This window comes from Hipposideros armiger, unplaced genomic scaffold (genome assembly GCF_001890085.2).
Source record: "Hipposideros armiger isolate ML-2016 unplaced genomic scaffold, ASM189008v1 scaffold_397, whole genome shotgun sequence".
Taxonomy (NCBI): Eukaryota; Metazoa; Chordata; class Mammalia; order Chiroptera; family Hipposideridae; genus Hipposideros; species Hipposideros armiger.
The window spans coordinates 1,214,850-1,229,521 of NW_017731747.1; the positions used below are offsets into that span (position 1 = coordinate 1,214,850).

General features: G+C 39.4%; 2 protein-coding genes across 2 annotated transcripts in view; one reads left to right on the forward strand and one right to left on the reverse strand.

The window, feature by feature from the left end:
- The window catches only part of UBAC2 (UBA domain containing 2), a 172,234-nt gene that overhangs the window by 68,673 nt on the left and 88,889 nt on the right, over positions 1-14,672 (reverse strand). The window lies entirely within an intron of this gene.
- LOC109393936 (G-protein coupled receptor 183) lies at positions 1,088-13,446 on the forward strand. Its single transcript, XM_019663686.1, has 2 exons — positions 1,088-1,215; positions 11,856-13,446. The coding sequence occupies exon 2, from the start codon at positions 11,882-11,884 to the stop codon at positions 12,944-12,946; it is 1,065 nt and encodes a 354-aa protein (XP_019519231.1). The 5' UTR covers positions 1,088-1,215; positions 11,856-11,881; the 3' UTR covers positions 12,947-13,446.

A 14,672-nucleotide genomic window follows, 5' to 3' on the forward strand; every position in this document is an offset into this window, starting at 1 on the left:
TAAATAAGAGACAGCCTATTCATTTTCCTGTGATCCTAACTCTTGGGAACTACTCTCATATTTTGATGTGAAAGCTGTCTCCAGTAGTTTCCTCTTACAGTCCTTCCTTCTATTCTCTGGAGTTAGGAAGATTAACATATGCAATTTAAACCCTTTTCTGTGAGACATTTTCCAAAGGCATGAGAATAGTGATCACATCCCTGCCAAACCTAAACACTCTCAGCATATTCAGTCATTTCTCCTAAGAGCTAGGATCCAGGCCCCTCACCACCCGAGGCACGTGGCTCCAAGTCATCTATGCGTATTGTAAAATGCAGCACCCAGAGCTGACTGGGAATGGCCAGATCAGTCCTGGGTCAGTGTAAATATCACCTGTCTTGTATTGGGCACCACATTTCTATTAATTTAACCTACAAATAAATTGCATTTTGATAGCCATGTTACATTATTGGTTTAGATAGTCAACTAAAACTATAAGGTGAAAAGCATAGGTCTCCTCCATCATGTGCACAAGAAGCTGAATTTTAGCTGTAGAATGCCCCCGTTCAAGTCTTCCCTCGTCATGCATGTGTCTGTGCAGTCACTGATTCCAGTCAGCTAGCCTCTTGCCTGAAAATATCGACTAATAGCTGTATGTATGCAAAAGAGCATCTTTCTACCACTCACCACAGAAACTTTTGTTTCTTTCTCATGAGCTGTTGAGCAAAGCACTCCCAGTACCAAGTTTCCAGGTAGACAGAATTGTCAAAGTTGACATTTTCCCCCCCTTAAAACATTTAAAAACTCGTGTTTTACACATAATATGAAAATAAAATCATCAGTAACTATGACTTTTTTTTTTCTGGTTAAGATTTATTGCTTCAGTCTCTTTCACAGAATTTTTTCTTAATGCATAAATCTTCATAAGAAAATTTATAAAGTTCCATAAATAGCAGCAATTCATAAATTCCAAGGGGTTTTTGGATAACTATTCAAAAAAAAATCACTAACAGAAAAATTTCACTTCCCATTTAAAAAAAAAAAAATGCACACGCATACGCGAGGCTAACTGATCATTACTATGCCCAGTCACAGGGTGACAGAAAAAAGTCACCACCATAAAAGGATGTCAGCACTATCTTTCTCAGAGCAACATGCCGAGGTTAACCTACTTCGGTTTGGGCAAGTACTGACTGCAGAGCTGCGTCTACAGAGGCCAGAACAAGTCAGCAACAGGTAAGTACTAGATGTTTTGCTTTTTCAATAAAGTCTTTTAAGAAAAACTTTGAGAGCTTAAGTATGGTGTACAGGGAAAGAATCTATTTAATAAGAAGCTATAAACATTTCTAACAAAAATTATGTTATTAATATAGTTTAGACTCTCTAGTGACTGGCAGTTCAAATCAGCTAATATTAAGCTAAGTGGAAGCAACTGATCATGCCAGAAATATCTCTGCCAAAAAACGGGCTTACTTTGTACTTTCTGTGTGAACTCACAATGACAAAAAGCAGTGTCAAGTTCAAATTGGCAAGTAATGCCAACACTTCAGGATGCTTTAATATGAAGGAAAGGGGCAAAGTTATTTTAAGATGAGGTATTCCTACACTTACAGGTACTGTGCACATAACAAGTCAGCACAATTCAAAATAAAAGTTGTTCCGTTTTACTAAGTGACCACATATCTATATACATAAAAGTCTTTTCTATACTTCTATTACTTCTCTATTTTTACTTTTGTTATTTCTCAGGATAGAATCCCAGTAGTAGAATTCTTGGGGGGAAGGGTAGAAAGCTTTTTAAAACTTTAGATATAAACTGATGTTTTTTGGTTTACAAAAACATTTTACCAATTTACTTGCCCATTAGTGACAGTCTGGGCTTCACTGTCTCTAAGTCAATCTCAGTATTTTAACTCTAAATATAAACTATTAATTTGATAAGTGAAAAAGAATATCTTAGTTTGCTTTATATTTATTTGATGATCAGTAGCAAGGCTAGACATGTCTCCATATTTTTTCTAGAACTTCTATGTGTCTTAAAAAACAAACCATAAAACAATGAACTATAGGCTGTGTTTTGCCAATACTTATGTCCAGGTTGGGAATGGAGGTAACAGAAACTTTGACACACTGTAAGCTGTGAGGAAGGAAACTTCCTGTGAAGGAGGGTGTGGTTTTTGAGCTTTTTTTTGGAGCAGGGTGTCACTCCAAGTACAGTATCATGTAGTGGTTAAGAGCCTGAGCTCTGGAGCTGGGCTCAAACCTGCGATCCATTACTTACAAGCTGTGTGCACGTGGGCAAGTTACCTAACATCTCTGGCATCAGTTGCTTCTTTTGTAAAATGGGGAGTAATAACACTGCCAAGTCGTTAGAACATTGGCTCCCATACCAAGTGCTAGGAAACTGTGTGCTATCATTATTCTCCCCTCCCTCTGCCCATTAAACTGCCGAAAGATGAATCCGGTAGGCAAAGTTTCCTTGCCCTACCATTTTTGTGAGAAATTTCTTAAACAAATTTTCAGATCTTTACAGAATATTTTACATAAAGCCTGAGTCTACGGATGGTTATACATCTAACTGTGCTTACTGTCCTGACTCTGCATTTGCTAGTAGTATTTCAGTGCATGTTTTCTCTCTGGGACTTAATTGTACTTTTTGGACACAACACTGCAGAGAGCACCCTGTTCTACAAAGCACCCTCACTCACATGCTCACCTATCAAGTGGTAGTGATGGTGATAATCCCTTTTATAAGTTACTTTCAACTGGCTTCGGAGAGCTTATCAATAATCACATGACCAGTCAATTAATGGAATAAATTTTAACTCAGGTCACCATATGACTTTCATTCATTTATGTACTCCATAGGTATTTACTGGATACCTACTGTAAGACAATTCTGAAACAGTCTATGGGACAAAATGTTGTATAACATAAAGCCGTCATCCTTAAGTAGTTAACATTTCAAAAAGAGCTTAGCACCCAGTAAAGGGGTTTACAGGTGACACTTTCTCCCTGCCATGGTTAAGGTCCCCCTTAGTTGTCTAAAGGCCCTGAGGGTGGTATGTGCTGCGGATGTGTACAATCCTCCAGTTAGTACAGCTTCATCTATAGATCACATTGTGTGTTCACCACCCAGCATCAGTTCTCCTTCTATCACCATATACTTGCCTCCTCTTCTCTCTTGTTCAGACAGGTATGAGTTGGTATGTGTTAAAATGTTGAGATGTCTTCCTGTTTTACTTGTTTTTTACCGATACCATCAGATCATGTTGGAAATAGGAGCTAGGAAGAAAGCATGTTGCACTGAATGTGATTACTGGAGCCAAACTGCCTGACACTTAACAGCTGTGTCTCTTGGCAAGTCACGCGAGTGTTCTGTGACTCGGTTTCACCAGTGGAAATGGATTTGTGAAAGCTTTGTGAGGATTCATGTGAATATATGTAGTGCCCAAGGCAGTGCCTGGAACAGTCTGTGCTTAATAATACTGGTGCTATTATTAATTAAGAGCTTACTATAGTCTAATAAAGAACCCTTGATTGAGGATCAAGCAAGTTGGGATTTTGATATTCTTTAGTGGGTATTTATTGAGCATCGATCATGGGTCACCTGGAGATACACACAATTAACAACACTGTACTCACTGAGAGGACTTCACAGGCTAGTGGGAAACAGAAAAACCCAACAACAGAAAACAACACAGATGCTGTTACGGAGCACAGTGCCCTGGCAAGGACAGCACTGCGGGTGCTGGTGAGTGGGCAGGAGAGGGTAAAACCAGAGATGCTTTCAGGAGCAGCAGGTTTTGAACTAGGTCTTGAAGGAAAGTAGGAGCTAGGAACACAGAACAGGGGAGAGGAGGTGTCACAGCAGAAGGAAGAGTGTCAGAAAGGCACAAAGCTGTGAGAGGACATAGGACATCAAAAGACTGCAAGTGGGGCCGGCCGAGTGGCGCGATGGTTAAGAACTGGCTTGGGACGCCAGAGGGCGCCGGTTCGGATCCCACATATGAGGGCCAGTGACACTGCCCTCCACAGCTAAGATGCTGAACAACAGCTCAACCTGGAGCTGGGCTGCCGTGAGTCGCCGGCGGCAGCGTAGACTGCAGCCCCTATGGCAGTGGGTTGCCATGGGCTACTGTGTGTAGCTAGCAGCCAGCGTGAGCAGCCGTCCAGAAGCCGGTGACTGATCAGCCTCACCCGGGAAGAGCGCAATGATGGCGCCAACTTGGGCCAGTGAAGCAACGTCCTCCACAACTAGACTGAAGAACAAAACGACAGCAACTTGTCTGTTCCTCTTCCCCCAATTCCCCAGCACTGTTCCCATCCCCCAATTCCCCAATAAAAATCTTTAAAAAAAAACAAAAAACTCACACACGCACACACATATATATTTAAAAAAAAAAAAAAGACTGCAAGTGATTGAGTATGGCTGGAGCCAGGACATTGTAAGAGGGAAGACGGCCAGAGATCCAGCTGAAGAGGGAAGTGGAACCCAAGTATGAAGGAAAGTGTATGCCACAACAGAGAGCTTTCGGTTTGCCTCGTGTTAAACAGGCACCATTTGAAGAGCATCCTAAGAACTGCCGCAGTGTGCAGACAGAAGGGAGATGGCCCGAGGTAGGCAGAGGAGGTGCGAGTCTGTGCACAAACAGGCAGACGACAGACCCTAAGTGTGTGGTGCAGACGAGAGGCTGAGCGCAGAGAAGGGTCAGGAGGCTGAAGGCCCAGGGAGCGTGGACAGCCTGGAGGTAATGGGGGAGGGAGGACACGGGGTCCTGGCTGCCTTTGTGATCCCTGACTTGGCACCTGTATTAAGGGAGGACCGTGAACAAAGGACCCACTTCTGTTTATCCGTAAAATAAGGATATTTAATGTTTCTGACTAATTTCTAGGAGATAGCAGACACAAAACCCAAAACTTGAAACTCCCTGGTACCTTAAGGAGAAAAGGTACATATTATTTCTAGAAACGTTTTGGACTCAGAAGATAAAGATTATACAGACTCAGACCTTCGTTACAGGGTATTTTTATATTACGCAGTTAGTTATCCTGCATATAGGTCAAATCATGCCACATGGAGACAGCATGTGTCTTCCTTACACTGAAGGATTATAATGGGATTCCTTTTTCTTCCAATTCCGAAATATTACGTCATATGATTCAAATCCTTACTGTTAACACTTTTGTCTTCATCTCTGACAACTTTCATAGCATCTTAGTCAGTCAGTACTAAAGCTGCCAAAAGCCAAACAAGGAATAAATAATCAGTGAAAGGTGAAAAAAAAATAGCTGGAAAACGTAAAATCCCAAATGTCCAAGTGGGTGTTTAAACAAATAATTCAAATGTCAGGCACCTTTCACTTTCCCATCAACTGCAAGGTACATGTTTACAGAAGTTGAGGTTGGTCTTCTTCATTGCGCGTCCACTGAGTTCAGGACATAGAGGAACCAAGGAGAAACTGCAGATTGGCAAACACTAGTTGTTTTTTTTCCTGTTTTGAAAAGATTCTCCGTGCACTGTCCTATAAATGACCCTCTAGAGACCCACTGAGAGCTAGTCAGAACCAGACTATGTTATGGGGTGGCGGGAGGGTCACATTGCTATAAGCCAGAGCAAGTGAGCTCCCCAGGAGGCAGAGACGTGAGTTCCCCTCAAACAGACTGACCACAGACAACTCTACTCGGCCAACACTCTGGCATGTGTGTGGTTCCATTCTGACAAAGTGTAGGCAGCTGCCAGTATGTCACCTTTCTGGACAATACTGCCAATAACCTTCCAAACAAATAAATCTTGGGCTTAGCTTTCAGTGTAGGACTCAAAGCTGGTTAGGAAAAACAAATCACCTAACAGTGTAGAAAGGTTTATTTTACTAGGTTAACGAGGTCCGTGGCGCTACAGAATGGACAATCTGACTTTGCAATGAAGGGAGTGACGCGAGGCTGCGCCTGTGCTGGTCACAGCCTGTCTGTGCCTTGCGCTTCTAGTCAGGAGTTAATGCTTCCCATCTACTTGTTTCATAAACCATTGACACATACAACCACTCAGGTGATAGCTGGTTAGGCTACTAAAAAGAAGCTGGAAAAAAATCATTGGCCGATCGCTAGACTCTGGCATGTGTGACACTGGACCAAACTCCGAGGTCCCTGTTTCCTTGGCTTCAAGAACACGGAGGCTTTTCCCAAGACACTGACAAGTACTTATAAAACTAGGTAACTGGGAAAAGCAGCAATGATTTCTTTCTTCCATGAAGTATGTTTGTCCTCAAGGGCACTGAACAGCCTCCGCCTGCTGTCCTGATACATCTGTGCTGGTCTAGTTCCTCAGTGGACGAATCCTTGTTGCTCCTTAACCCCGAGCCACTGTCTGTTCCCTCCTTTCCCAGAGACTGTATTGCTCCTCACTCCAGAAAGTTTCCTCCAGTCTTATCTCTTCTTAAGAATATGGCCAAAGGATAGTGTATCAACAGAAATCAGAGAGAGAATTGGCTCAAACAACACTCATCATTTCACAATACACAAATAGAACTTGTATATGTACGTACAGCATTTCTGTGGCTCTTCTGGTCGTTTTTGAAACTGTGCTCCTGAACTTCCTGTTTGGTGTGTGCCACTGTGGGCACTGAGTCAGATCGGCTCAATGTGCAAATGTGGTCCCGAGTGGACCTCACTTTATAGAGAAGTCACCTCCTATTAATGATCATTGCAGCATGACTTGACCCAATCAATTCATTGCTAAGGCCTGAATTAAAACAAAAATCACTAGAAGTTTAACCCCTTTTCATCTAAGGTGTTGATAATTATTAAGAGAATACATATTAGGGGGAAAGGTGACTTTCCAAGAATCTTAAAGCAAAACTAAACGGTGGTATTCCAGCACTTACCAAATCTGTGAATATACTGAAGGTTTATTCTGTTTCTGCCACAAATAAAAGCTAAGAAAATAATTTCCAAGCAAGGTAATTGGGATTGCTGAAGGTTTATATGTGAACCCTGTGAAAAATCACAAAGGGCTTCAAGTTGGTATCCAGGGTAAATATTTCCAAAGTACAAATTACATTAGAGTTGAGGCAATTTTCTTAAATACTAATAAGTGAGTTTTGGGGGGCCTTTTACTTTTTTCCTTTCTGTGGCTAGAAAAAACTTGTCAGTTCATGTCAACATGTCCGGTTATGCAAAAATGAGATGATTATGTCTTAAGAAACATTAGCTACTTTGTTAGCCATGAAATCAATTCTAGAGAAAAACATACACAGGCTCACTTCCAAAGACAAAAGTAAAAATACTTTGGAGGATATCTTGCTGTAGAATATCTTGCTGTTTTACACACGTTAGGATAATAGTCAAGTTGAAAGGATTAATACTGTATTAACAGAGAGAAAACTGAGTCTCCTTTGCTTATTAACAAAAACGGTAAGAGAATTGGCATAGATGGTTGACAGGGTAGGTGCCAGGTAGCTGGATTTCAGGAGGAAAAGGTGTTCCTCTGGGTAACCTGAATAAGGACCCACACACTTCGTGCAGCCCAGTTACTATCTGTTACCTTCAGGGCAAAGTTTGCATGCCTTGCTCCTGTCCCTTAGGTTGTGGGGCATTAAGGACAGCTTAGGGACCATGCATATCTTTTCATTAGAAAGCATTATCATTATGGGGAAATTACAATTCTATACATACAAGTAGTCTAAGGAAAAGATTTAGAATACTTTCTACATTCATCCTTCAGTTTTAGGCCCCAGATACTAAAAGGTATCATTTCTGTATTTCCAGAGCCTCACAGATGGAGGCACTAAAAACAATTTTTGCCGAATAAAAGAATGGAGTAAGGCAAGGTTTAGGAAAGTTATCCTGAATCCTTATTGATTAAAGGAGTATAAAATAATACCTCTGAGGGAAGATGATAATACATTGGGATTAACTGATAGAACTTTGGGGTAATAGTCAAGTACATGAAAGGATTTTTTCTCTCCATTTGGAAAAGATAAAATTGACTAAACTATAGCATTAATAGTACAGATAGCTAGCTATAAGCAAGAATCCAAGTAATATACTAGAACTGTTGACTAATGGAATCAATCTTCAACAGGTTACTAAATACACAAACGAACATATGTCAGAACAGCCTAAATTCTTCTCTACCTAAGATCATTTCTGAGCCATGCCATTTACGTGTCTAAATTATGTAGTACCTTTCTTGCACTGACTCAGGACAAGGGTGGACAGTAAGAGGCCCCTCAGTAGTCTTCCCCTCAGGGTTCTAGGATGTGGTGTCCACAGGTCTGCCTTCCTGTTTGGGAAGACAGCTCTCCTGGAAGTGGAACCCTGCTGTCCTTAGGAAGAATGGTTCCCCTGCTCTGGGCCACATTGTGCCTGGGCTGTTGATTTCCAGACAAAGATGGCTGGCCCTGAAGCCTAGAACACTTTGAAACCACCAACTCTGAGCATTTCAAGGGCTGTGTGAACTAGCTTCCATTGCCAAGGATTCGAAAGCGTAGGAAACTTGAAGCCAGGACATCAGAGTTGAAGAATCCAGCATGACTTTTAACTTCTCTGATACTCAAGATTCCTCACATGAACAGTAGGTAGGCGAGAGCTACTTAGTTTGCAGGGTTGCTATGAGGGTTCTTCACCACATGACTTAAAGGTATGCACCAAGTAAAAATTAATATGTAAATCTGAATGAAGAGCACTAGAAGGCTAGCTTTGAAAAGTATGTCAGACCACAAGGTTTTTGCAAAAAGAGCTGAATTAAAAACTTCTTTTCTCCTCAGCTTAAAAAACTTATCTACCTGTTTACTTATTTCAAGTCAATTAATGTTCAATGTTAAAAATTTAGATTATATAAACAAAACTTAAAAATTACCTGTACAAAATTATGTGTTGGTATATACAACCATTCAGGTGTGTGTGTCTATAGTTGCTTTTCCTTCCCCCAACGTGGTACGTTATGTAATGTTTCCTTACTTAACATTATCCCCTGTCAAGAAATAGGCATCTACGCTGCCATGTTCATGGCTACATAGTATTCCATTATATGGCTGTACCATAAAATATTTAACTGATCCCCTAACAATGAACATTTGATTTGATTTCAGATTTTCATCTTTATAATTAACACTGTGTTAAACATGCTTTACCTGAAAATGTTCTGAAACCCCTGCCATTCCCGGCTCTCCTGGATACCATAATTCATTCAGTGAAGAGGTTGGACATGCATTTACAGCCTGGCAAGCAATGGCACATTCTTCTCTGATTCTTAACATTAGTGTAACTTTCCTAATCTCTACAATAATAATTATTCATATGGAGAATTAGCAGACTCCACAGTATATTGTTCCCATTATGTATCTTAAAGGCATTTCCCATGAAATACTCCTCAAAATAAAATATATATGTTGAGAATTTCAGAAAAATATTTTTTTCCCAGAAAGTAGAAAAATAAAAGAAGCTCTTGGTGCTTGTTTCTAAGCTGTAGGCAGCCTTTGTCTGGAACTTTCACCTCTCCCTCGTGTCTGGTCTCAGTTCTTGAAAAGTTACTGCTCACATGAAGCCTCTCCCAACTAACTCGGTAAAGTAAGTTTTTTCTATGTGTATCTTACAATTGCAAGTCCCATGATTTCCTTTTCAAAAACCACTCCATTTTTTTCTATACAATTTTTTTTCTGTATAAAGTCTATACTTATTGTTTCTTGTTTGTTATCTATTTCATTAATTTTTGCAATTATTTTTATTTGCATCTACCTTCTTTGGGCAAACTCATGTCTTTTCTGGATTCTTGAGCTATGTATTTAACTTATCTACTTTCAATCTTTTTTAAAAAAAATAAATGCTCTCAAGACTTTGCATCCATCTTGGGTTAACTCTTTAGCTGCATACCAGTTTGGCATGGAGTATTTTTGTAATTTAGTTCTAAGCACTTCAAAATTTACATTTTATCTGGCACAGTCTAATTAAAATGTGTTAAAATCTTTCATTATGCTTGTGGATTTGCGAATTTCTCTTTTAGAGTCTATGAAATTTTACTGTTACGTGCACAATTCATGATTATTTTTATGTTCTTTGTAAACCGTTTTTAACTTTTGTAGCGACCGTATTACTATTGAATGCACCTTGAATTCCATTTTTTCTGATATTAATACCACTACTCTAGCTTTCTACACTAGTTGTGATTCGCCTAGTGTCTGCTTTCCCATGCCTCTACTTTCAACCCTTTCTGAATCACTTCAGAGATGAGTTACATCTCTCCTAAGCAGCATAGAGCTAGGTTTTTAAAAAATCCAAACTGATAGTCTCTCTCTTTCAATAATGAATTCAATCCATTTAAATGTGTTGTGACACATTTCTACCTGCTTACTGTGTTTTCTATTTACCATCCTCATTCTATGCTATTCCCCCCAGTCTCATTTCCTGTCTTCTTTTAATAAAAAGTTCTACTTCCATTTTTATTCCCTTTTACTTTAGGTTGTATTTCCATATTTTAACGATTAACCTTTGAACACTGTATGTAATGCATACCTATAACATTAGTGCAATCCTCTGATAACCCTCATTGTCTGTTAGCATCACTGTTTTAAGACTGTTGAAACTAAGTTAGCAGAGATCCAATATATTTAGTACAGCAGTCAGAGAAGCAGATTCACAGCTGGTGCTCTGATATGGAGAGAAAGTCTTTTTCCTTTAATATATAATACCATCATCACTGGATATATTGAAATTTTCCCTTAGCTTTGGTGACTTAGATGAGATTTATGCACATAGATAGGCCCATGAGAAAATTATTTTTCTTTTAAAAACAATTTCACAGAATTGACTGCTCTGTTCTTCCTTAGTTTTACTAAAGTTCAGCCTCATGTATGGAGTTTTATTGTAGGAGTTTTCTACTTTTCAACTTGGGACTTGAAATTTCGTCCTAACATTATTTATAACAAGAACAGAATTGGGAATAACCCAAATGTTCGTCAAGGGAGTAGCTAAGCAAATTATAATTGTATACCTATCAAATATCAACATAAGATCTACATATACGACAAATAGAGATGACATTGATCCATGAACATGTTAAGTGAATAAAGCAGAACATAAAATACCACACGCGTAATGCTTACTACTATGTGCGAATGAAAGAATGTATGCTCTATACATGGATGGGGAGCAGGGGGGTGCCTGTGGAATGATATAGCTTAAAATTAATTTTAAAATTTCCCCTTGAAGCAGCTTAAGTTTTTTCTTTTTCTTCTTCTTTGTCGTTTTTCTCGTGGTTGTCGTGGTCATCTTTATCATCATTGCCTTCTTCTTCTTCTTTTTTTTTAAAAGAAAACCTAACTTTCAGTTCCTAACAAGGTCTCGGCTTCTTTCTCATACTTTTTAGGTTAACACAAATCAGATCACTGTGGTAAGTTCACATTTCACTACATAAATGTGTGACTGATTTCATTTCCTGGCAGTGATAACGCATTTAGAAAAAAAAAAAAAGTCCAACTGAAATTCAATTTAAAAGCAAAGTTTTTTACGCCCGTCTGAAATGTGGGGTGCTTTACATGATTTTATTCTTAACCAGACAATGATTCAAAAAAAGGAAGGGGAAATTTCTGCCTAAAAAGTTAGTGTATTCCCTCTTGTCACAAAAACACATTGGTCCTATTTAGATGGTTCTAGTTCATTTGCCAGACCTTTGCCAAAGTCATCAAATTGTGTGTGTAAAAACACAAATTTTATTGTGTTTTCCTAACTGTTACTACATATGTAACCACAGTACATACCATAGATTTTTAAAAATTATAAATATTAAAATATTTTAAGTTAGATCTATAAAAGACAGTTTATATTGCTTTGAGTTAAATCTGCTTTGAATTAAATGTACCCTTCTTCTTTTTTTCTAGAGACCTTGAACACCGCTGACACAAAAATGAACAACAATTCTAATACATCCTCTCAGGGAAGCAGCTGTGATTTCTATGCACACCACAGCATAACCAGGATCCTAATGCCTCTCCATTACAGCATGGTCTTCATCATCGGGCTTGTGGGAAACTTGTTAGCCTTGGTTGTCATTGTTCAAAACAGGAAGAAAATCAACTCGACCACCCTGTACTCAACCAATCTGGTGATCTCTGACATACTCTTCACCACTGCTTTGCCTACTCGGATAGCCTACTATGCACTGGGCTTTGACTGGAGAATCGGCGAGGCCTTGTGTAGGGTGACTGCCCTGGTGTTTTACATCAATACCTATGCAGGTGTGAACTTCATGACCTGCCTGAGCATCGACCGGTTCTTTGCTGTGGTGCACCCTCTGCGATACAACAAGATGAAAAGAATTGAACATGCAAAATGCATTTGCATATTTGTCTGGATTCTAGTATTTGTTCAAACACTCCCACTACTCATAAAAGCTATGTCAAAGCAGGAGGTGGGAAGGATTACATGCATGGAATATCCAAACTTTGAAGAAACACCATCTCTTCCCTGGATTCTGCTTGGTGCATGTTTTGTAGGATATGTGCTGCCGCTCATAATTATTCTCATCTGCTATTCTCAAATCTGTTGCAAACTCTTTAAAACTGCCAAGCGAAACCCAATAACTGAGAAATCTGGTGTAAACAAAAAGGCTCTCAACACAATTATTCTTATAATTGTTGTGTTTATTCTCTGTTTCACGCCTTACCATGTAGCAATTATTCAACACATGATTAAGAAGCTTCGTTTTCCTGGTCCCCTGGAATGTAGCCAAAACCAGTCATTCCAGGTTTCTCTGCACTTTACAGTATGCCTGATGAACTTTAATTGCTGCATGGACCCTTTTATATATTTCTTTGCATGTAAAGGGTACAAGAGAAAGATTATGAAGATATTGAAACGTCAAGTCAGTGTATCAATTTCCAGTGCTGTGAAATCAGCCCCTGAAGAAAACTCACGTGAAATGACAGAAACTCAAATGATGATACATTCCAAGCATTTAAATGAAAAGTAAAAATTAATTAAATCTTGGATTTATACCAAAGTAAACTGTATGAAGAACTTTGCGGGACTTTTCTCATAAAGTAAAATGATTATTCAACTTCCAATTAGGATTCTTTTAAACTCCTTTCATTGGGCACTATTTTCTACCTCCAACTTGGAAGTAAACTGATAAATATGTATTTTTTTACACTCAAGAGTACAACATAAAGCTAAGTTCTAATTTGTAAATGAAATGCTATACCAAAAAGGAGCTCTTTTAATAACTCTCAGTGTAAGACAAAAAGTTTTGTGTTTATGAAAATCTAATCATTAATATTTCCTGCCAATAATTTGGCAAAAGAAAAAAGACTGTTAAGGTTGTATATGCCAGTGTAAAAATGTTAATATTGTAACATATTTCCTTTTTTTGATAACATATTTCTTGAATCCATGTTTCTTTCAATCTTACACTTGATTGCCTCAATAACACCAGCTTTTTTTTTTTACATTTTTATTGGGGAATTGGGGGAGGGAAACAGCGTTGGGGAAGGGGAACAGACAAGTTGCTGTCCTTTTGTTCTTCAGTCTAGTGGAGGACGTCGCTTCACTGGCCCATGTTGGTATTATCACTGCGTTTTTCCCGGGTGAGGTTGTTGCTTGCCGGCCATTGGATAGCCACTCGCAGTAGCTCACGGCAGCCCACTGCAGCAGGGACTGCAGCCTATGCTGTCGCCGGTGACTCATGGCAGCCTAGCTCCAGGTTGAGCTGTTGTTCACCATCTTAGCTGTAGAGGGCGCAGCGTCACTGGCCCTCTTGTGGGATCTGAACCGGGGCCCTGCTGCCAGAGCTGGCATCTTAACCAACGCGCCACTCGGCCAGCCCAATAACACCAGCTTTTTGTTTTTTGTTCTGAGCCCTAAAATTTTGTTTCAAAGAATTCTTTTGGAATAAAGAGCAGAATTCTACATAATTCTGAGTAAGTCCTTCAATGTCCACTGTCAACTATCAGCAGATGTTACAAGGAGACTATAATTAGAGGTAGATAGATTTGGAAAGCAAATTACAATAAATGATGATGGTGACAGAGGCAATGACAGCACTTAGCTCCCCCCAGCAAACAGCTAGCAGGTACTTTAGGGTCGCTGCTCAGGAATATGACAAGGGCCTTATGTGGCGGTACCCAACAGGAGGAGGGTCCACTTGCTACCTTCTTCTTGGGAATAAAGAAATGTGAAAATATGCTTGGCTTTTCTTGGGTTCCTAGGAAATCATTCCTTTCTTAGTCACAGGTTGCTAGTACCTAGTACCTGTCAATGGTTTGGGTTGTCTGGAAGGGTGGGAAGGATGAGCAGCAAGGGGTGTACTTGCTGCTTGCCTACAAAAGATAGGGAGTAAAATGCAAAACTATAGACTTAGAGTTCCCAGGATTCTTTACAACCTTATACATTTGCTCAGATGAATACCGTAGCATGAGTAGCATGACCTTAGCAAGTATAGTCACCCTGTCTGCTAGCTCAGATTTGTTTTACTCAATCCCCAAATACCCCAAACAGTACCTATATTAGCAATGATACCAATTTTGATAACAGAGCACAAAGAAATCAAATGCTGTATCATGAGTCATACTTTAAATTTTCATTAGGCTTTATATCCTAGAAATATTTTCTTTCTTATTCATTTTCAACTTTTATCTTTTAAGAAAATTCATCTGAATGGTTGATTCAACATCACCTACTGAGTACTTCTGATTTGTATT

Bases quoted from the DNA above. Each gene is read 5' to 3' on its own strand.
- LOC109393936 (XM_019663686.1), top strand. From the start codon at position 11,882: ATGAACAACAATTCTAATACATCCTCTCAGGGAAGCAGCTGTGATTTC.